The 24795-nt window shown below is 36.3% G+C and overlaps 1 protein-coding gene across 1 annotated transcript in view; it reads left to right on the plus strand.

The window, feature by feature from the left end:
* LOC119140798 (guanine nucleotide-binding protein G(q) subunit alpha-like) overlaps positions 1–24795 on the plus strand; it is a 135748-nt gene that overhangs the window by 68493 nt on the left and 42460 nt on the right. Inside the window, exon 3 of the mRNA XM_037372405.1 lies at positions 12411–12565. Coding sequence (XP_037228302.1) covers positions 12411–12565 — 155 coding nt within the window. The remainder of the gene's footprint in view (positions 1–12410; positions 12566–24795) is intronic.

The raw sequence follows: 24795 nt of genomic DNA on the forward strand, positions 1-24795 counted from the left end.
CCCCATTATACTGGAGCTTTGCACTGCCTCTCAGGAGCAGATGCTGAAAATGTTTCTGCCTTTTTGCTGCTTAAATTGCACAGAGGGTGACCTACAAAGAGCAAAAGACTTTCTGACCTCTTTTTCTGAATGAAAATACTTATTTGCCAGGTCCAAAAAGGAATTATGATAATTTTCTTATTGAGGGGGAGTTTAAAGCTTACTGAAGAAAATAGAAATCTTAATAATAATATATTGGTTAGTACTGGGTCAGGTCAATAGTGGTCTGTTGGCTTTTTCAATATAATCCTCTCTTGTTCCTTAAGGTGAATTAATTCTATCTTCTGTTTTGATTTGCAGCTATTTTGCTATCTAGTTCAATCTTAATTTGCATTAAAACTGTAATTCCAGTTCAAAGTGCTTGTGCGTGTATGTGGTTGCTGCATGATGATTTCTTAAGTAGTTGTCTCTCTGATAGCACCTATGAACAGAGTAGATAGGTCCTATTAATACACTTCTTTCTGGATAGTAGAATTTAACAAACAGCCTGTCTTTTCCGCAACAACACTTTCCCTAAATTAACTTGATTAATTTGTCTCCTAGATTTTCTGGGAAACCGCTCTGGGCATTTGTGAAAGAATTATTACAGGGATAGATTCAGAACATTTGTGGCTAAGTAGGACCTCAACTCCAGGAGATTTGATGGAATATATCAGTATTTTGCTGTTGACTTTTTCCCAAGATCTTCAGCTCCTTGTTGCACCCTGGAGAATCTCCAGAGTATATTTCACAGAACGATTAAGCAATTTAGTATAGGCATCTTGCTATACAAATAATGAGAATACATAGTTTTTCTCAATAGACTATGTTGTCGCTTTTCTACCCTTTTTATTCAGTTCCAAAAAGCTTCTTCCAGATTTAATTTAATCTAAATTAATTCCAAAAAGCTCAGTTTTGCTTTCCTTCACATATATTTAACACTCACTGAAAGCAAGGGCTTACTAGAAACACAATACAAACAAACAAACAAAAAAACCTCCAAAACCTGTTTTCATGACTAATGGTCCATTTTATAGGGTCCATGCCCAGTTTTGGCTAACATCTTGAGGAGGTACTCTGTTTAAGCTTTGGCAGATAAATAAACCTTCCCAAATGGTTGTTAAATAACCTACCTTGGCCTTTCCCTGTCAATACTGATTAGTTAGTAAACAGAATTAATCACTTTAAAACACATGTTAATTTGGTTAAGTCAGAGTACGGATCAGTTTTGCACACACCAGGCAACACAAGAAGAAGCTTTCAAGGTGTTATATAAACAAGACTAAATTTTTTTTGCAAATACGAAAGATGTGTTTTTATTTGGCTTTCTTCCTCCTTCCTAATGATGGAAGTTGGCACCATCTTTCAGGAGACTGGTAGTTGCCTGAAGTCATGAAAGACAAGTCAGCAGTGCTTTGCTGTCCTTTAAATAAGCTCTGCTTGGCATCTGATTTGACAGAGCAGAAATAAAGGTATGTTTCTAGCAATAAAAAGACTGTGAGTAATTTATAAAGCTACCACTTTTTAATGTCAAACATGACATAAAACTTTAATCTCCCTCAAGGCACATTTCAAATATTTACTCATCACTATGCTATATGTAATATGTCTGTGGTTTCTCTGGAGAAAATAATGTTGGGTGGTTATCTTTAAAAAGACTAAATTCATTCTTCCGTTACCCTGTTCAAGACAACAGCTTTTCATCTGAGATTAAATTTTACCATTTATTCAGCCCTGCCAGTTTTTTGCTCTAGACAAATGCTTGCATAAAGGGGTTAGGGAAAGCACTCAAAAGAAGTAGGCAATCAGATTCTATGTCACTTTACATGCCTAGGATAAGTCTGAAGCTAATTTTCAGAGTTTTATTTCCAAAAAATTAGGTGATTGTTTAGAAAGACAATCATCTTGGTTAGAAAACACACAAATGCAACCATTTAAGTTTGATGCAATGTTTTCAGAGGAAAATTCCCACTGAAATCATTCATTATTTTCAAAGGGACCCTCCCAATCCTGATATTTCTAGAAATACCAGTTTGAAATTATTGCTTTCTTTGCTATGTGCTAGTCAGCAGAGGGCACTCTCTTTCTTTGAAAATACAATAAAATATGGCTTAAAAGTACAGAGAATAAATGCTTCTCTTTGCGATGCTTTTGACTTATTTCAGTTTTAAATTTCATAAATATAATTTATAAGTACAAGATTATTTTTAATGCAATACTTCCTCCTCTAAATTAAAACAGAGATATGATGGCATAAGATTTTTTTAAAAGAATCTGCTATTTGTTTCTCTCTGTCTGTCCTGTATACATCTTAGACTTTTCTCTAGATTTTAAAGACAGTGAAATTTCTGCAGTTCCTTTATTTAGGCAATTGAATGGAATTGCTGAATTTCTAAACTGCCTGAATCAACTGACCATAACTTCTATTCTATAAAGAGGCATACAGATTTTTTCAGTTCTAGCTATTTAAATCCATGAAGCCAAGCAAAGCTGTTATTCCTCTGATCCTTAAAAACACCTCTTCTGCAAGATGCATGCAGGCTTTGTACAGGAGTGAGGCTCAGGAGTTCTGTGCATTTGTATGCTTCTTAGGTAAGAATTCACATACCTTTTTTTAAATGCACTCACTATTGTATTGCAATGGTTGACTGAAGCAAGTGGATTCTTCGAGGTTTGTCAAGTACAGCCACTTATTTCACTTGAAAATGGAATGAAAATTTGAGTGTGTCCATGTTTTGCATAACATTATCTTCAATAATACCAACTATATCACTATATAAAAATAATATTGCAGAAAAAAATTGCCATTATTTACATAATATTGAACACCATTCTTCAGAACCAGGTGCTAGGACATGAAGCTTGCTATAAAGCTCTTAAAACCCATGATGCATGTAAAATAGAAGAAGGATTATTTTTAATTAAAAAAACCCCAACAATAATTTATCCTACCTTCTTATGAAGTCACTGTAGAGATGTAGAGAGATTGGCAATTCAGTTTATTATTAACCCCTATTGGGTTCCAGATCCTTTTTTTTTCTGTGGGAAAATCAGATGAAAGATGCGCTTTAGGAAGGATTGGGAAGGGGACGTTTTTGGATCGTTTGTTTCCATGTTATATACTGTGGTCCAATATACCCTTTGATACCTGTTTCCTGGTGACCAGCTTGTCAGGCACATGCTACTGAACAATATGCATGATAAGGAAGCACATTGGAATGAAAAAGTCATTACTGACTCTGGGGCTGCATCATTCTCTGCTCACTGTTGTTTAAAGCAGTTCCAAGTTTGCCCCAGGTTACACCAGCTGAATATAGAGAGAGCTCTTTGATATTTCTAGCTCCAGCTCTGCCTTTGTATACTCTATTCTGCTCCATATAAGCTTGATACAGTAGTTTTAGTGACATTTATCTGGAGTTTCAACTGGAGTAACACTAAGAAGCAGTCCACCAGTGCTCATTTTTGTCATGTATATACTAACTGGTTTAGATAGCTCAAGAAACAATGGTATGGTTGCTTATGTGTCCAAATCATAATTATTTGTTTAAGTACTGAACAAAATTTGTTTGAAGATGTTAGATTAAGAGCAGATCTTAAAAAAAATAAAATTAAAAATATCCAGGATACTCATATTTTTTCTGAAAATCTGATTGTATATGCATGCTTTGATATGTTTATGAAAATGTTTATTGATAATACTATCTTTCTATAGACAGAGCAGTAAATTGGATTATTTATGTTATCTACAGTAACTGTTGTGGGGGTAGATTTTGTTGTACATTCTTTCTTATGTTGATTCAAACCTGAAATGTTTTTAAGTCTGTTTCTGTCATTGCAGATTTGTGTTAAATTTTAAATAGATTTTATCACTTGAAAAAGATTTTACCACTTGGGTTTGTCAGTTACTAATTGTGAGGACTTCATGAGGCTTGTAAGATTGTTGCTAGTGACTATGTCCAGGAGAAGAATTTGATTTAAGTTTTATGTTCAGATTGTTTAAATTAGTAATGTTAGAAACTAGATGCTGCAATTAATTTCAAACTCCTTCAGAAGTTCAGTAGGGGTTTCTTCACTGAGATCTTCTACTACTTCCTTGGAAATCTTAAGGATTTATCTGAACCAGAACATGAATCCCATAATTTTGACACCCCTGCATCTGGTAAAAGATTCTGGTAAAAACCTATGAAAATTTGGTGGTAAAAGTAACATTTTGAAAACAAGTCAAAACAAGACCCATGTTTTAAAATACATAGTAAAAAGAACTTTGGAATTTAGCAATCTGGATTGCCCTTTACTTACAGGGCCTGAAATTTACTTGTTGCTCTAATTTCTTCAAAGTAAAACTAGGCAAACCATGGAAAGAAAACAAACTAAACTTGTTGAATTAATTCAGTAAGGTCCTAATCAAGCACTTAATGTATATAAATGGACTATACTGAATTTCATAATCAAAGAAGTGAAAGCTATTCCTTTCTTTGTTCACAGTTAGAACATCATTGAATGTATGGGGATTTTTAAGGCGTCAGCTGAAGTGACAGTAATAGAATAGCATGTTTAAATATGCAGACTGTCTTGAGCTATTGTAGGGCAGAATATCTAGCCTCTTAATATGACATAAATAATGAGTAAAGTGTTTTCTTGTGTTCAAAAGGAACTTCATGTGTCCTTTTCATGTGTCCTCTTGTCCTGTCAGTGGGCACTACTGAGAAGGATTCTGGCTCCCTTTTCTTTGTTCCCTCCCATCAGGTATTTATGCACATTAGTAAGATTCCCCCTAAGCCTTCCCTTCTCCGGGCTGAACAATCCCAGTTCTCTCACCCTCTTCCCATATGTAAGATGCTCCAGTCCCTTAATCATCTTTGTGGCCCTGTGCTGGACTCGCTCCAGTAAGTCCATATATTTCTTGTACTGGGGAGCTTGGAAATGGGCACAGTATTCTTCAATGCAGCCTTACCAATGCTGAGTAGAGAGGAAGGACCATCCCCTTCCACCTGCTGGCAACGCTCTTCCTAATGCAGCCCAGGAAGCTGTCGGCCACCTTTGTTGCAAGGGTGCATTGCTGTCTCCTGGTCAGCTTGCTGTCCACCAGGACCCCCAGGGCCTTCTATGCTTTCCAGACTGTCAGTCCCTAACATATATTGGTGCATGGGGTTATTCCTCCCCAGATGGAGGACTTGGCATTTCGCCTTGTTGAACTTCATGAGGTTCCTGCCTGCCCATTTCTCCAGCCTGTCAAGATCCCCCTGGATGGAAACACAGCTCTCTGGTGTATCTGTTGGAATATGTAGAATTTTATGGTGTTTTGGTTAGACGGAATGTAGAGAATGTATAATTCTATCTCAGAATTGCCCTTTCCCATCCTGGACCCATATTGTTCTAAAACAGTTCTCTTTAAATAGTACACTTAAATAGTACACTATAGCAAAATGAAAAACTTTATTTGAACAGTGAAAAACAGGATGCTGTCCTGAAAAACAAAGAAAAGGAAATATAAACAAGTACTGACAGAAAGATAAAAAGGAGTGTCATAAGTTTTATGGGAGAGTTTCCTCAGTCTTGCAACAAAAGAAATTTTTATTTTTCCTTCAAACCCTATTAAAGACAACTTATACATTAGGAAACTGGAACTTAATTATTTTAGCTATAGAAAGCTATGTTTCAGCTTCAAAGAACAGAGTATTCTCTGTCAGAGACAAACTTGTTTCCACAAGCGGCAAGTAAGCTATAACATACATTGTATCCTATCTGTGAAACTTGTTACTCAAAGGGAAACTTTATTCATATATGCACAGATAAATTTCCTTAAACTGAAGTGATTGTTTAGACAAAGTGTATTTTTGTATTCAGGGTTTTATAGCAACGTGTGTGTGTGTGTTTATGTGTGGGTATTAGAGTAGCCTGGTATAGTATGTCATTTAGTATTTCTATGACTAGTAATGTAGGTAGATCAGGTTTTGTACTGTTTCAGTAACAGAAATATTTATAAGCCAGTTTTTACCATTTTAAGCTGACAGCAATTTTCTTCTACAAGACTGAAACCAAGTTTATTATGAGTTATGTATATACCGGTACTGTTGACATTTTATGATAATGGATCTAGTAGTCACTAGAAAATAGTTTTGTCTTGTGTTTGAGAAATACCTTTTTGTGCCTTTTCATCAGTTTGTTTATCTTAATGCTAAACGACATTCCTTTTATTCCTGTAATTAATCAACTGAGATGCAATAATAATTGCTTTTATTTGGACACTAATAGGTTTATGCTTTCATCAGTGAAAATGATTGAGCTGTGTGTTGTGATAATTTTATATAACTGCACTTCCTAGTGGTATTTATGACCTTTGTAAAGGGTTTTGAGATCTTTTGGTAAAAAATAATATGTAATACAAAAATCTAAATGTCAATATTTGCTCTGTAGAGTTGTCAATTCAGGAAGATTTTTATCATACTGAATATGGAGTTATCTGTTTTCTTTTCTGAGTTTTTTTTGTAAATTGCTCTGCTTAGACTTACCACAAACAACAGAATTAGGATGCACATCCAAACTCTAGCCACCTTTTGAGAAAAAGAGATAACTTCAACTGTTAAAGTCTCTGCTATCTAAGATCATGGAAAGATTAGTTCATTTAACTTCATCTGCCGGTTTGTCCTCTTAGTAGAGAGTATATTGCTTATGGATGCTTCAGTTCTCTTTTTTCCCGTTTTGTTTTACAAACCTGTTTTTTTTCTATAGAGGTTAATTACCAATAGCATTTGTTGAAGAAGTTGTTTCAATTAGTGGAAATATGGATATGAATTTTTGGGAGGGAAGGGGTGAATAGAGACAAAAGCAATAATTCAGGCCTTTACAATTAGATATTCTATCAAAATAACAGTAATGAGCATTTTGATAAATTTATGGTTTTTATTTGTTAGGCAACAGCTTAATTGATAGTCAGGCAACCTGAAGTTTATATATGGGAAATATGAAACCTGGAGAGTAAGTGACAAAAGTCACACCCTTTTTTGCCCTGCAGTGTGGCATGGTGTTTACTGTCTTTGGTCTGATGCAACTTAAAAGTAAATAAGAAATTAGGAAAATTAAGGGCACTGATTTCAGTGTAGAAATAAATTTCTGATTTATTCAGCTACTATGTAAGCTTTCTCTAAGTCCTATTAAAAATAAAAAAATAAATAGGTGTAGATATTACTTTTTTTCTTCCATTATTCCAGTGTTTTCTTATATAAAAGTATTACAGGTAGAGTTTAATGATACATTTTGAACTGAGTCATTTTCAAACTTAAGTCACAAGATATTTTGTTTAAAACCTTATTTATTGTTTTACTGTAGTGCCCATGAGTCATGGGTTAGGACTCATTATTCTAAACATTTTACAGACAATGAACAGTAGCAACAAAAACATTATTGCAAACTCAAATGTTTAGATTCTGTTATGTTTCTGTGGAATTATTTTTCAAAGAGCATATGCTGTTTTTCCTACTCAAAAGTTAGAATCTAAAATAGGAAAGGATGACAAATTCTTATTTAGGCATTTTTGATACCCTATTGACCTTTTTTAATAACTGCAGGATGATTAGCATTGTACCAAGGTTCCTTCCAGCAATTCACAATGCATTTTATTAATTTATATACAGTTCTTCAGTGTATCTGTTTTGCTAATTGACTGGATACCAAGAAAAAATGAACTCCAAATCAATTATAAGAATAAATGCAGTTTATTATATTACACTATAATAAAGGAAAAATAAAATGCAATATGATAAAAGGAAACAGTACTAGTTATTATGCACAATATAATAAAAGAGCAATAGGAGCAAAGCATCAAATCATTACTGCAAAGCATTACAGAGACTAAGAAAAGATACATCACCAATTCCCACCTTAACATCATCCAGGCCCACACTTCGGCTGGGAAGCCCCATTGCATCCAGCTCCAGGAGCCTCTCTGTAACTGGGAAAAATCCTATGTGGTTCGTCCACCTGTAGGTGAGGCTTCTGGCCCAGTCCCACAGCTTGCCCGCCTTTATACTCAGTGAAAAACAAAAATAGTTTACACACCTAGTGTATGCAAACTGTTAAGTTTAGGCTAAGTGCAAGTGTGCACTATCTCATGATTCATAAGGTTCACACATGCCAGGGACGTTGGCCAGATGCCCAAGCATGGTGGAGTTACTATTGTGACATAGCTGCACACAATATTTATTGTCTGGATGGTCCTGCTCATATCTTGCTTGTTCGGGGGGCTCAAGACAAAGACCACCTGCTCATTAAAGTTGTCCCTGAGCTCCCTGTCCAAGTTAAGTGATCCCTAATTAAAGACAAAGGCTTTTTCATAAGAAGTAATCAATTTAATAAAATTTTACCACAGTGTACCACACCATGAAATCTCTTTCTGTTTAGTCTAATCCATTCTGTGCTTCAGGGTTGCTCAAAGGAAGTAATTACCTCTCTACAGTCCTCTTCCAAATTCTCTCAGACTGCTATGTAAAAGTACTTCCCTACCTTGGACTGATCTTCAGAGATTTATGATTTCTGATACATTAAGGAACACATCCCCCATCTGTTCCTTGTTCAAGACAGTGAAATATAGTCTACTATTACTCTCCCTGAATGTGACACCTGTTTCAATTATGTGCAGGTTTGCAGGAAACACTAGATTTTCATTTGCTCTTGATTTAGTAGGTCCAAGGAAAAAGAGAAGGGCAAAGGATAGATTAAGATTTCCTCCAAAGCTGCATATCTTCCTATACAACTCAGTAAGGCAAGGTATTTGTATGTACCACGGAAACTGTAAATGACTCATGACTTTTGTTGACTAGCATAAATGTCTCTCCTATAAGCAAGAGCTACATTCTCAAGAAATTAATCACTTTGGGGTTTTAGTCCTCTCAAGACAAGAGAGAAAAGATCATGGTCATGATGATGGCTTTTTGTACTGACTTCTATTCAGCTCCCAAACTGCTTGGATCTGATCTCATGCTATTGCTGTCAATTATGCAGTCTACGTGAATTATACCATCCAGACCTACTTAATATCACTGTGCTTCATGATTTAGTTACTGACAGGCCAAGCACTACAACCTTATACAAAATGGAAAATATTTGCTAAGATATATTTTTCCACATGAGAGAGCTTCTTTAAACGGGCATCTTTAAAAATTGGCTAGTCCACACAGACCACTGATACGAAACAACCTTGCCTACTGCATCTCAAGTTTTCTTCTGTGGATCAGAAGAGGATTTTTTTTTTAAATAGACTGCATTTGCGTATGTCTCCCTCATAAATCTTTCTGGTAGGTTAGAAAGCTAGTTTGAAAAAATTACAGAGAAAACATCGAAAGGAATATAAAAATTTGAACTTTTTTCCAAGCTTGCTCCAGCATTGACTGTAACCACTGTTATAAGATTTCAAAAGGTTGGTGCATGTATGGAGAGAATATGGGAACAGATCCATTTGCTGGCCCACCTAGTCACTGAGGAACATCAGTGCTTTTAAAAAATTAGTAGATAATAGGTATAAAATTGGCACTATGGACCCTAGAGATTAAAAATATATACTTGTTTTAATAGCAATTATGTGGAAAAGAGTATTGCCAGAAAGACCAGTATAAAAATATAATGTTCTTCAAGCTCAGAATTAGTTTTTAACACTGTCAATAATTTTCTGAGGGGAATGATGAAGAAGGAGAAAAGAAGATAACTATTTTGGTATCCTCTAACACTCAGAGATTTCCTGGTTTCAGAATCTAATGATATTCCAGGAAATTCCAGTTTTCTTTGTCTGGGATAATTTTTTTGTACTTGTAGAAATCAAGGAAGAAACTCTTAAAAATCAAAGATTGATATGATTTGCTAAAGATAATTGAATGAATGTTTTTATAAGATCTGTGGCAAATAGTGTGCAAATTGTTACAGGTATTCTTATATCCTCAGAAGGACATGGAAAATGTTCTTTTGACTGCTGATGTCAAGAGTGTATTGGACTGAAAAGTCAGTTAGACCATCTAGATTTTTTTTGTAGAACATTACAGCTTAACTAGTAATTACATCTTAATTACCAGTTTGAATTTGGTGGTACTTGCAGAATCCTTCAGTTTTATCTTTTTTGTTTGTTTGTTTCACTGTTTTGATAGCAATTATTGGTGTTCCAAAAGAAAGAAATCTCAAAAAGTGCAATTTTCTAAGGGTCAGCAGCTTTACTATTTTTTTTCAAGTAATGTCTGTTTTGCAGTACAGCAAAAAGTATCAATGAAGGCTAAGAAGTACTGGATAAAATTTATACTGCAGAAGCTAGATGAATGATGAATCCTCGGATTTTTCTTGCAAGCGATTTGAGTGCTAACATCAAAAGTAATGTTCCAGAATTGATATTATATTAGTGGAAGGAAACTAAAATTAGTAATTAGCAGTAGTGACACCACGTCATGCATGACTGAGTCTTTTTCTGCATTAAATTTATGTTTCTGCATCTCATTAGGTTTCAGTAGAATTAATTTTTACATTTACCAGAGCAAATGAGAAAAGAATTAAGCCAGTAGATGAGATCCTATATTTAGTTCTCTGTCTCTCTGACCAGAAATTAGAAGCCAGTAAAAGATACTGACTGACAAAGACTCAGAGAAAGAAAGAAAAATTTTAATCTACAGGAAAGTATAGTACCTCTGGGGAACAAGAAGACATAGCATAAAGACTTGAAATCTGTGTAAAGGGTTATTACATTATTTTTTTAAAAAAAGAAGCATTGTTATTAAGAGCTGTAAGTCAGTAGGGTGCAAGTAGTCATGAGTCTACCCAAGCAAATCCCAGGGAACCAGAAACAGTGTTCACTGGGGAAATAATATGTATTTTTAAAAGGCTGAATTAGATTTCTGACAGATACAACTCATTGGCATATGTCAGTTTATTTCAGAAGTTTTGCCACGTAGTGCAAAGTCATATTAGTTGTAGGGTAGGACATACAGAACTGGAAAGTAAACCAATTTAAAATCTTGGACTATTTTGTAGTAATTATACGTCTAAATGGATAACTGAATAAATTACCTTTTATGAGTATCTGTACTACTGATGTAGAATAATTGAGCATCTGTTAGGGAATGTTTAGAGAACTGTTAGAGAAATATCTCAGTTATGATGAATTTCTGATGAAAGCTTAAGAGCAACTTTTGAATAATGAGTCACCTCTGTTAGCATTTTGTTATCAGCTGGCCATAATTTCAGAGATCAATAATAATAAAAAAATAATATCTGAATATGTTGCTGTATCAGCTTGTTAGAAGTAGTGAGCAAATACTTGGGGCATCATTCTTTTGGAAGAATACAAAACCAATTGAACACATAACTGAGTTTGAGAAAAAAAACCCACAAAATCTTTTATGGAAAAAAATAATCTTCCTTTTTCACAACAGTATTGGCTTGTGCTTATTAGGATACCATTTATTTTTTTTATTTTGTTATGAGACAGTAGAGACCCTTCATGATTTGTCCAGTTTTGGGATGGGTGGATGTGATGTTCCAGAAGAAAATATACTTTGTTAGAACTTGGAGACTTGGGTTCTTATAATAGAGAGCATATGTTCTCCATATATTGAAGACAAATATTTTTCACATTGAACTTGGAGTTCTTGATTTCCACATGAGTAAACAATAGTTGCAGGTATGACATTTTCTGAAGTAATGAGTAGTAGCATTCTCCTGGACTGTCTAAAAAGGAGAGTGACAGGTTATATGTGTGTAAACAGGATAAATTACTTTAAAAAGAACAAAACCAGTCCTTTCTGTATGCATTTACCTAATTTAAAATGCAAAGGAGTTTGTGTCCTTGCTGAAATGTGTCTAGTCTGCTGAAATGCAGACTAGATTTGAGAATAGAATCCTTTAGGTTTTTTGCTTGACTAAGTTTTCATTTCTTTTTCTCTCTTAGTGTATGTACATAAAAATTAATCTCTTTAAAAGACAAATTTCCTCCCTCCTCCCCATTCTTTCTGCTCCCATCAGTCTAACTCTGCCAAGTTGCTTAACTGGTTATCATTTAAAAAGCAAGTATATTATATGCCCTAAAATTGTACCTGAAAAATGAAAACTTTCTTAAAATTTAGCTTAATTAAATGTAAATTTTAATGTGAAAATTTTATCCATTTCAGCTAAATAATACTGGATTAGGATAAGATTATGCTAGAATAAGGGCTCATATACACATTAATTAATTCACCTTCTCTCATGTCATCCTTACTATTTTTCTTAGTTCGAATACACCTTATTATCATTCATTCATAACCTCACATTGGTGAGATGGCCAGTCTGAAAAATTATTCTTGTTCATATTCACTGTATATGAACTATTTGTAAACATAGAAAACAAAGTAAATTTTATTGTTTTCTTTGTTTCAAATTAGGCTCATGCACAGTTAGTTCGAGAAGTTGATGTAGAGAAGGTGTCAACTTTTGAGACCCCCTATGTAGATGCAATAAGAAGTTTATGGAATGACCCTGGAATCCAGGAATGTTATGATAGACGACGAGAATATCAGTTATCGGATTCAACTAAGTAGTAAGTATATAGTGGTTACAAACAACTGTATCTTATTTTCTGTTCTTTCTAACAAAGTAATTCTTACTTTTTATTTTTTTATACTATATTTTTGTGTACATACATGTACAATTTTGTGTGTGTGTGTGTACAAGTATCTGTGTCTGCATGCATATTCAGCACAAATATAGACTTAATAACATTAATGTAAAGGCTACTGTAAGGAAGGTAGTGTATCTAGTTTAGTATTGTGTGTGTGTCTGTTTCCCAAAATATAAGCCTATGATAATTTGAAATCTTACATTAAGTTTATTACTAGGGAAGTGCAATCAAGGGTAGACCTCCATGCAATTCATAAAAATTATAATGCCCTAGAATATCTGTTTTCCCTTTTTTTTCCCTTTCCCTTTTCTTTATCTTTTTCCCTTTTTTCCTCCTTTTTCCCTTTCTTTTTTGTGGTCCTGATGATGAGGTAAATAGTACCAAGCAAGTGTTCTTGTGTTTTGTTCAACTTCCTTTCTTTTGTACAAACAAGACCTAATCTTGAAAGAATATGGCTGCCAAGAAGGCAAACACATAACTGAAAACAGGCTTCAATTTGTAAAAGGTGGGAAAAAAAGCATTTTAAGTTAAATCCTGTTATAGATCGACAACAATGAAAATACATATGTGACTAAATTTGGTCTTGAATGGTACTCATGTACTCTCTTGTGGCAGGATTCTGATAAAATAGCAGTGTGGAATTTAACACTGCACCCTGAAGACTGTCTAAATGTTGACTCCAAGAAATTCACTTGCTCTGAATAATATACTATATAGCTCTGGTAAAATTTTTCATCTGTTAAAAAAAAAGGATGATGGTAGAAGAGGATGACCTTTTGGTATTGCCCACTAGAAAAACAATTAGCATACTTGATTATTAAAGCTGTGGCAAAAACTTCCATGGTCTCCACTGGAACTTTTAGCTATGAAAATTAATCTGATTTTATCATTCTAGTCTCCATGTCATGTTGGCATGAAAGGAAGCCTCACATTGAGGAAAGCACAGAAGAAACTGAAAAGCACCATGAAGGTCCCATTAAAGTCAATGGAACATGGCCATACACATAACAGAAGTCTGGGGTGAGATTTATCTGCACAGTAGTCTGAGGGTCCTTATCTAGCACAATCCTTTATACATGATTGAGTCAAGACGAACTTAAAAATATCTTGCTGATGCAATTTAGGCAGCTAGAGAGCTACTACAGCATGGATTAGGTCTGCTCAGATTTTCTCCGATGCTCTGTTATTACCACACCATATTCTGCTTTTGCTTTATCAGCCCCACATACAGGGTTCCTGTTGTCCTATGCAATCTGTTGTCCTGGAGAGCTGGTTACCTTCCCAATCTATCACTTTTATTATTTGTATTTGCATATTTTGGTGCACAGTCATGCAAAGTACAGTAAAATCTCTCTTGTATTGTATGGATTCTCAGTGGACCCAAAAATACAATTTTGTGGTTTATTTTTCAGTGGTAAGAAAGATAACAATCATAGGAAATTACATATAAGTGATAATCTTTAGGATACATAAGTGGTAAAAAAAAATTAGAGACAAATTAGGTTGACTATACTTTCTGATTGTTTTTATTTTGAAATGAACAGCAAACATTAAGTAGAAAGTGAAACAGCTTTTCTTATACTTTGAATATATTTGTAGGTCCTAACTTTGATTCCACGATAGATATAATACTGATCTCAAAACTGAAATAAATGTATATATTTTAATGGTTTTTTTAGAGGGATACAATAAAACTAGTAAGTCTCCAAAATAGGAAATAAGCATCTGATACTACTTCAGATCAAATTGTACTAAATATCTTACTTTTGACCTAGTTCTAATGAAATCATCACCACAGTATATCTTTTCAGTAGTATTAAAATAGTATAGCTCATTAACAAGCTATGGAAACAAAATTTTCATACATTTTCTTCCAAAAGGTAAATGTCCTAGTTGATTGGTTATTTTTAATGTTCAACATATGTCACCATTTAACAACATGATTTATTGCAGATTTGTAGATTTTAATTATAATAGATTATAGCTCATTTTGTGGAGTTATGCAAAAATTCTTTTAGAACAATTAATAAAACATTATAATTATAAATCACTATATATGAGTCTTTATATGAGCCTCATATATTTATGCTTGTAAGTAGAGTTTCTTTACATATATAAGTCCAAGAAAAGCAATTAGCAGAAACCATAAAACATTGTTTCAAAAATACAATCCACGTTTAGGGATAAAACATCTAAACACAATTTTCTAGCTTTAAGTCCTTATGTCACAAAGCAGGAAAACATAATGCTTGAAATTTACTACTGGGATTCAAAAAGCACTTAAAAGGAAGTAAGCATCCAGTGCTCACTGACTTGCTGAGACTAGAGTAATTTCATCTGGCTTGATATGTAAAACCAACACAATAGTTTGTTGTTCACTAAATCTCTTGTATATATGTTTTGAAGCATATGTGTCAATCTCATGCTGCTTCTTTCTTCATCCCTTGCATGTCTCTCCTTTAGTCTTCTTGGCATTTTGGTGTTTTCCCCCAGCTTTTTTACAGTAGTAGTATTTTTAATCTGTTCCCTGTGTTGCTTTTTTTTTCCTTACCGTTAGTACACTTTCTAAATATCTTTCTCTGTATTTTCTGGTTTTGTTGTTTCTAAATTCTGTTGCTAGCTTCTAATATATCTTGTAAGTTTCTATACTTCCACTTTCTGTCATCTTTTGACCTGCTTTGTCATCCTTAGCAACACTTTGGAAGTTTTATATTCACTGCTAGTACACTGGAAGAATATGTCAGATAGATGTGTATTTACCAGAAGAGGTGAGAGGAATGTCTAAGAAAATAAATTTCCTGAAAGGTGGGAGTTGTTTTGAACCTCTTGGCAGCTCAGCAAACACATTCCATTCTCTCCCCTTACCATTGGATGCACCAGTGGTTGGATATTCATATTGGGTTTTAAGTAACTTCTAGACTTATATCTGCAGTAAAGTCAAGAGCACATCATATAAATAGACATTATTCACTTCCCATATACATTACTGGGTGACTTGCCAACTTATTTACCACTAAACCACTTCCCTTTATGGCTTCAAAGATACCATTCACAGTGTGACAGATGTAAACCAACACCACAGTATGGATAGCCTGAGATAATAGCTGTGTGAGATGACAACTTTCTCTATATATACTCTACAGACCTTAACTCCAACAGAAACAAGTTACCAGTCAACAGTCTGATTATATAATGTTTTTTCAAAGTCTAAAGGGAAGAGAGGCAACAGTCTTGCCAAGAAGAGACAGTTGTTAAAAGTAACATTTCATGTTTGTGTTACAACTTGCAGAATTTGGACTATAGCTATAGTTTGTGGAGACTCATCACCATAGGAAGCATCTAGAATGTAACCGGAAAACTTCTCATAACCTTGCTAAAAAACTTTGCCTTCACTAGCCCCATTAGATGGAAGAATTATGTCATTGTCTATCTCCAACCAAGGGTTTTCTGGTTGTTACACAAGTACTGAGGATACTTGTTTAGCTTCTCTTCCCTGATTGTTTTATAACACTTCAAATAATTAAATATAATTCTCCCCCAAGTCCCTACCCTGCTTTATCTATGCCAGTCAGGATTTAATGCATTGATTTTAGTCATACATACAGATAATCCTTGAGGCTTTTGTTTCTGCATTTGCCAACAACTTTAAAAAGGAAGTCAAATAAAACTAAATTGCTATTGTATAATAATACAGTCTGCATATATCTGTGATAGTGTGAGCTGAGTTAGCTGGGCAGTTAATTCATAAATGCAGTTTCCAATACTTTCCTTTGTAATAACAAGTGATGCAGAGCTCCAGGGTGTGACTCCCAGGACATTTTCAGCATATCACTGATTGTTAACAGGAAATGAAAGAGATCAATCCTGATTATGTCTTCTCATTAAAATTCATGTGTCACCTTTTCAAAAAATATTGTATTAATTGTAGTGCTTTGGTGAGCTAGTAATTTTTGTATAATAGTATTCTACCAGAGTTTGAAGTTCCCTGTAGTTTCTACTGAACAATTAATTTCCTCATATTTGTCCTTTAAAAGTAACATTTTGCTTCCATGTTCCACTTCAGAAGTAGATGCATTTCAATGGAGTTGATTGTGTCCTAAATAAAATGTGAATAATGACCATCAAAGAGAAAGATCAGTATATGCACCTAAGTTATTACTACAGCACTTTTATCTATTATTTGCTATTGCCTCTGGTGATCAGAACATAAATTCTTTTGTTTCATAAAACTATAGGGAATTCTTTGGGCATCCCATGTAGGTGTAATTTTGTTGAAGGTCTCTATAAAAAGAAGAGATTTGTTATGCTGGTAACATCACTGGGATAGTAAATTATGAACAACTGTCTGTAAAAAGTTATTTGTCTGATACGAGAACCAAATTCTCATATACTCGTGATTTATAATAATATACACAGGCACATCATCATTTAATAAACATTTTTATATTGTTCGTTCTTTTTCTTCCCTTTTTAAAAATGTACTTGAAGGTTCTAAAGCTATATTTTTGTGTAACTTGTGCTGCAGAATAGCAGATCCTGATTTTATATATTCACAGTTTATATGACCTAATTTGTGCACAGTTTACAATAAGATAAACCAGCAAATAAAAATGTCAGGTCTTTACCACGTGAAACAGGCTGAAGCTTAAGATAAAGTAATAGTGGTAGAAGTGTGCTTACCCTATCATGCAATAGACATATTAAATATAAAAGGAAGGTCTGAAGAAAGACATGGAATTTGCCGTGTAGTGGTGCTTCCTATAGAAAAAAATGAAGATTAAGCAATTGAACTAGGGAAATTCAGAAAGAGAAGTGAGATTACATTAAGCAGTACACAGCATGCATTTCTTTCAGGATGGTTTTTTTGGTGCAGTACTGAATATGCTTTTAATATCTGTATTATTCTTTAACCCCATTTCCCATTTAGAAGTTCTGAAAAATTTGCACAGGTGTTTTTGGGTTTGATGACCGAAGAGGGTCCGCTGTGGAGAGTCGGCCAAGTCACGACAATCACACCAATATGGCTACATGCCGTGCTCACTTTATTAAACAAACAGGTGACGTGCGGAATTAGACTCTATAACTCGAAAGTTATAAAGTAGGTATGTTTATTGCGCGCAGATGCACGGGGGATCGCTCCTCCACAAGCGTGCATGCCCGAGTGACGAACCATCTCACATTTATACAATGAACAAATGAATATTCAATTAACGCCTATACATATTTGTTGCCTAAACCCCGCTTCGTATGTTAATTAGCTTATCAGTCCGTTTCCTGGAATGTGGTGGTCTTGCAGGTTTGTAGGTGATTCATGTCCTTGTGACCACCCGATCTTCTTCAGGTGATTGTGACCACCCAATCTTTTCCAGCAAGGAGACTTAGCACTCCCTCCCTCTAGATAGCATTTGAATGTCTCTCATCTTTTCTTATTCTCTTTTAAATAGCCCCTTTGTTAGAGGAAGAAGGGCAGGCGTCTCCCCTTTGTTAGAGGAAGAGGGGCAGGCGTCTCCTCAAAACTGTAGTTGTCACCGCACCCATGACTAGTCACCATACCCACATTCCTTAAGCAGACACATACAATCACAATCCATGTCCATTATCCCCATTTCACATTATTTCTCCATATCAATCCCCCCTTTTCTATTAAATTAAGTAAATTCTTTTACTTAAGCAGCCTTCCCGAATGATATAAAGCATCATACATAAGTGTTACTCTTTTAAACATTCTCCAAACCCACAAATATAACATAATGGTTAGTATTAAGGAAATTCCTAAACTGATCAATAAGATCACAATGGGGTGTACCAGAGTGTTAAGAATTCCTGTTGCAGAGGGTGACCAGCCAAAGAGAGTATCCCACCAATTATGGTTTCCATCCTGTTCTACCTTTTTTAAAACTTTCTTGATCCCCTCTACATCATGATGGATCATAAGAAGAGTTTCATGTCCCTTTTCTTTGGTTTCTTCCAGTATACGTTGTAAATCTGCATGTTTTAATAGTTCTTTTATACTGCTTATATTTAGTCCTATGGGGGTAGGAATTATTATCTGTGATAGGGTAAAACTGGATTTTAAGAATTGATGAGACACTACTGGGGCTGAGTAACTAAAATCGCATCCTGTGATAGTAGTAAAATTACAAATACAATAATTTGAATACTGTGCAGTCTCCTTTACCTCCCCATCTATGGTTATTGTGTTACACTTAGTTCTCAAACACGCACATCCCTTCCCTGCATATATAATTACTGTTTTCAAGTTTGCATTTGGTCGGGCCTCGAAATGACATATTTTCTGATCTGTATCTAAACAAGTATCCTGAGCCATTATAGTATTGCTTTCACAGAGGAAGCCCTGCTGTTCTTGCATAATACAAGATTCTAAATCTACTGTTTGCCACTTGTCGCCTGTCTTTCTGGCCCATGTTCTATGTTCAAAAGGGTATAGGAGCACCCCATTATGGTTAATTCCAAGGGCTACAATGGGGTGTACGGTAATTATTACTGCATTATGTATGGTTAACACAAAAGCTGTGATGGTGTGTGTGTTGGGGTCATAGGTAAAGTTCACCATATTCCACCATGACTGGAGTTTTCTTTCTACCTCCGTAGCACTGTCCCAAACCATCTTTCGAATTTCTGTAGGAAATATGCCTTCCTCTCCTTCTCTTATTATGGATGCAGCTATTGATTGCATCCACATTTGGGCTTGGATGCAACTTAGAGCCAGGGCGACGTCATCCTGTAAACCACCTAATGCCTTAGTGATGAGTTGATGATCTTCCATGTTTATTTGTTCCCACCTGGGGAGTACCTTCGATATCAACCATTGGTGTGCCCCTAATGCCAATAATGAAGATTTTAGTGGTTGTTGTAGTTTTGATAGATCGGCCGTGGTGGCGGCTAGTTTATTCATTATCACCTCTGAGTCTATGGAATTTAATACTCCGAGTCCTGTTCCCAACATTCCAGTTACATCTCTCACTATTCTGTTTCGATAAATATTTCCCCTTTTTCTTAACCAAGTTGTCCATCCCTCATAAGAGGTTCGTAAGAAGGGGGAACAGGATGGCTTAACATCAGAAACATTGACTTGTATTTTTAACTCTATTCTTTTTAAGAGACCATTCTGGGTTAAACAACATTTGTTGCTGACCTGTATTTCTGATTACATATGGTCCAATTGTATAAATCTTTGGATCTGGTTTAGTTAATTTAAGATCAAGCGTTAATGGGGTTGTTGTAACTGTGGTGGTGGTAGGAACAGTGGTTAGCATGATTGTTATTTTGATCTTATAAGTCAGAGCTGTTCTTGGGGATTCCTTTCCTAGGCATATTATAAAGATGGGCTCGGTTAAGGTAAAATTGTGCCAACATTCCCGTGAATTAAAGCACATGGTTGTATTTAGAAGGGTAAATTCCTTATCTACCTTTCTGACATTAATCTGGGTGTCTCCCGAAATCTTGGTGTTATCCTTTTCATTATATGTTTGACATCCTACTTTTATCTTATCTCCTAATTTTCCCCATAATCGGTCGACTTTGTGTACATCCTCCCGATCCCATTGATTCCTTTGGTACACCTCATTTTCAGAAAAAACCACCATAGCTAGTTTCGTCTTTGAGTCCACCTTTCCCATTATTCCAGTGTGTTTTTTCTGAGCATGATTCCAAGGCCAATTATCAGGCTCTTGGTTGTAGGCAAGAGAGAGGGTACAAAAAAACACAAATGGTTTAAACCCACTATTGATCATTTTAAGAATCTAAACGTTAAAATCTGTTTTGATCAAAAATATCTTTGTTTGAGTTGGGGCTTACTGATAACAAGTTGGGCAAGACTGGCCACTGGCTCAGTCCCCGACTCTTGTTCTATATTGTTTGTTGTGGTGCCCTTCCCATATGGTGGATCCGCAACCGCTCAGGTTCACTTACTTGCCACCCACATTGTTCCCATTTGTCCGAGTAAATTTGAGTTTCAGTTCTTTTTTATCTGGGGTTACTTTCCACGAAGTTGCAGGGGCTTTCTTAATCCGGGTATGGTGAATCCAAGAATTCTGTCCCTCAACCTTGACTGCAGTGTAGGTGGTGAGTAGGACTTGAAAAGGTCCGGTCCACTGTGGTTCCAGGGTTTTATCTGCAAAACACTTAACGTATACATAGTCCCCTGGTCGTATATCGTGAACAGGTCCATCCAGACCCCTACTGCGTGTTCCCATCACATGCTTCTCAATTCTTATTAATTGTTTGTTTAGTGCCACCATATAGGAAGTCATTGTTTCTTCACCAATCTGTGAAGACATCCCCTTTTGTACCCCATAGGGTCGTCCATATAAAATTTCGAATGGGCTAAGCCCCTCTTTTGCTCTCGGTCTAGTTCGAATTCGTGTAAGAGCTAATGGCAAAGACTGGGGCCAAGTTAGATTTGTTTCTTGGCCTAACTTGACAATCTGTTGTTTGATTAGATGATTCATCTTTTCCACCTGGCCACTCGATTGTGGTCGGTATGGGGTATGTAATTGCCAATCTATTCCTAGATGGTGGCTAATCTGTTGCACTATTCTGGACACAAAATGTGGTCCTCTATCCGAGGACATTACCGCTGGGACTCCAAACCTAGGTATTATCTCTTGGAGTAGTATTTTGGTCACTTCCCGGGCTTAAGCAGTTCTGCATGGGAAGGCTTCTGGCCAACCTGAAAAGGTATCTGTTAGTACCAACAAATATCGATACCCCCCTTTTCTAGGAAGTTCTGAGAAATCGATCTGCCAATGTTGCCCTAGAACATTCCCTCTGCTAATGTTCCCTAGTTTTATTTTATTTGCTGTATTGGGATTATTGCGTAAACACATTTCACATTGCTGAGTCACCTGTTTTATTACAGTATACAAGTTTCACCCTTTCAATTTCTGATTTAGACTTTTATATAAAGTATCAGCTCCCCAATGCGTCTTATTAATAATAGGGCTGTGGTCCATATTAAATTGGATGGTACCACTATACAACCATCCCTTAAATAAGTCCACTTACTTAATTTTATTTTATAATTCATGTCCTGAATTACCTTTAAGTTTTCTTTAGAATAGTTTGGCTCTTGATCTGTACTTACAGTTTGGATTTTATCATCTGGTATTAAGGATAATTCCTCCTTTCCTACCTCCTCTGTTACTCGTCTGGCCTCATGGTCGGCCAGGCGGTTTCCAATTTCCAAATCAGTGCCTCAGAGTGGGCCATGCCTCACATCAAGGTCTGGCATGGCATATGTTCCCACCGCTCAACGCCTACTGGGTTGCAGCCAACAGCGGAGCTCAAGATTCTTCTTGGTGGCAAACACAGAGGCCAACCCAGTCTTGCCCTTGACTATGGTAGGAGGCACCTGACCAACCTTATTCCTTGTACTTCATTGTCAATGCAGTTTCATCTGCACATCCCATAACAAGTCACTGTCATGGCAAAACACACAGATTTACATTAGTAGAACTACTACAGAGTGTATTTTATTTCACTTTTTCTGCCAATATCCCCACAGCCTTGCTGACCAAGGGATATTGTTTTTATCTGAACTGAGCAAGCCTCCCCCTTATCATTTTACTGTAACAGGTAAAGCATTTTTCACCTTTCCTGGAATTTATTTTCAGATACACCTGGTTAAAAATTTCTCTTACTTCAGGGAGGTCCTTTCCTCTTTCTGTTGAATTAAAGATAAGCTCAATATTTCAATTACTTGATCATATTTAACTTTTAATTTCATTTCCCCTTCTTTAAACGTCTAGATGTTCTAATAAATCTCATCCCAACAAAGATTTTAGTGAATTTGGCATTCTTATTTGTTTTTTTTTAGTTTGTACTTTAAAGGTTTCAGGATGTTTTCCTGGTGGCCAGCAGCTCCCACAACTGTAACAATTTTTTTATTTTAATTTTTTTTTTTTTTTTTTTTACTGAAGTTTAACAAGTAAGTTGGTTTTGTATTCACTAAAATTCCACCTCATACCCATTCCCTGCCCTAAAGGGGCCGTTACCGGTCCTGTTGTACTGCAAATGCTGCAGCAATTGGGGTGACATTGTCAGGTCCTTCTGCTCAATTGTCAGCAATAGCAACCCCTCCTCCTCACCAGCAGAAGGGTTCGGGGCAGGAGATGCTCTTCCTGCTCTGCAGGTTACACAAGCCTGCCTCTGCAGCAGCACTTCTGTTTTAACTCTTTCTTACCCTGAATGCAAATCTGCTACTTGTTGCTTTAAGTCTGTTGTTATTACGTATCATGCCGTTGCAGGCAAACAGAAAACATCCTGCCATGCATCCCAGCATGATTCAGTCGCACCTTCGAGGGGGTACAGGGGTTTGTACAAACTCACCCCAATACTTCAACACTTTCACAGGGTCTTTGATTCTTCACACACACACGCATGCCTCAGGTTTTACATACATCAGTACAAGTTTTTATATCTTACAACGTGTTTCATTCTGGTTGCTCACACGCCTCAGGTTTTACATACATTAGTACAAGTTTTTATATCTTACAACGTGTTTCATTCTGGTTGCTCCACAGAAGGAACCGCAACCTGAGCTTTTTAACACAAAAATTTCAACAAGAACATCCTTTTCTAGAGCCACAATCAAAGATCAGGTGATGTTAATCCCGCACTCTTTCTAGTGCTAGTACCATAGGATCCCGAGGGGGTACTAATCCACAGTCCTTTTGCCACTCAGGTTTGTCCTGGAGGACAAAGAACATGTCTGCATATAATACTTCATCCCATTTTCCCTCTGTCCTCAGAAACAACATTAATTGAAGGAGAGTGTTATAATCTAACGTTCCTCCCTCCTGAGGCCATTTCGCATCGCTCTCCAATTTATACAAAGGCCACCACTGATTACAATATTTAACCAATTTCCTTCTATTTTCGGTACCACCCTGTCCTACGATATCACTCCAATGTTTTAATATACAACCCAAAGGCGATTTTTCACAGGGCTTACTCCTTCCATTTCCCATTTTGCAATTTTAATTACTTTGTTTTTCTCCGGCCGCCTTAGCCACCCAAGGTCGGAAACGCGGATAGAGCTTCTTACTCGTTTTGCACTCAAACGCCTGTCTCAAGCACTCTTGCACTCACACTTAGTCAAAATAATTAAGCTATACACGGAAAATCAAAATGCGCATCTCAATCACACCATTCACACTCTCCGGGCAGCCCGCAGTCACACAAGCAGTATGTTATACGGTACCGTGCACTTATGTACAAACTCTTAGGAACACTAACAGTTCACAAAGTATGCATTTCAATGAACAATTGCCAATAAACAAACAACAAACAAAAACCAATTTTTCCTGGTCTTAAGCAGAGTGTTAAGTTTTCCGCTATTTGCCACGAATTACCAGAATGTTAATATTTTTCAACATACATTTCATAACTCCGAGTTTTGAACATATAACAAGACAACACATAGAACAAACAAGACACAGAGCGCTATTTCAGTTGTTACATTCCAGGAATTCCCCAATTCTTAAGACAACCTAAAGGAAGTTTTTAGCTTCCTCTTTTTCCTACGCAAAAGTTTCCCTTTTACTTTTGCTGTGAGGTCCCTCTTGTTCCTGTGAGATCCCGCCTTATTCCGTCCCGCCCCCCGCTTTCCGTCACGAGGCCTCCGGGCTTTTAGGAATGGCAGTAACCTCGGGTTTGCTCGATCTGCCCTCAAGATCGCTAGCGGCCACCCCTTGGTCAGCAAACCCCCTCCCAAGGTACCTTTCCTCCTGGGGACTACGCTGCGCGCCGGACGTCTCCGTGCGTCTCACCAGCCGCCCCGTTACTAAACATACCGTTTTATCCGTGGATCCAGGGGTTTCTCTTCTGCTCCCGGGTGAACAGCTGAGAAGAGGAGGCTCCTCCGAGGAAATCTCCCGGGGCGCGCCTAGGAGCGTCCGCTCCGCAGCTGGTCCCTCAGCCGAGCAGAAATCCTCCTGCCTGGCTCGCCAAACTGACGTGCGGAATTAGACTCTATAACTCGAAAGTTATAAAGTAGGTATGTTTATTGCGCGCAGATGCACGGGGGATCGCTCCTCCACAAGCGTGCATGCCCGAAGTGACGAACCATCTCACATTTATACAATAAAACAAATGAATATTCAATTAACGCCTATACATATTCGTTA

The sequence above is a fragment of the Falco rusticolus genome, chromosome W, assembly GCF_015220075.1.
Source record: "Falco rusticolus isolate bFalRus1 chromosome W, bFalRus1.pri, whole genome shotgun sequence".
Lineage (NCBI taxonomy): Eukaryota > Metazoa > Chordata > Aves > Falconiformes > Falconidae > Falco > Falco rusticolus.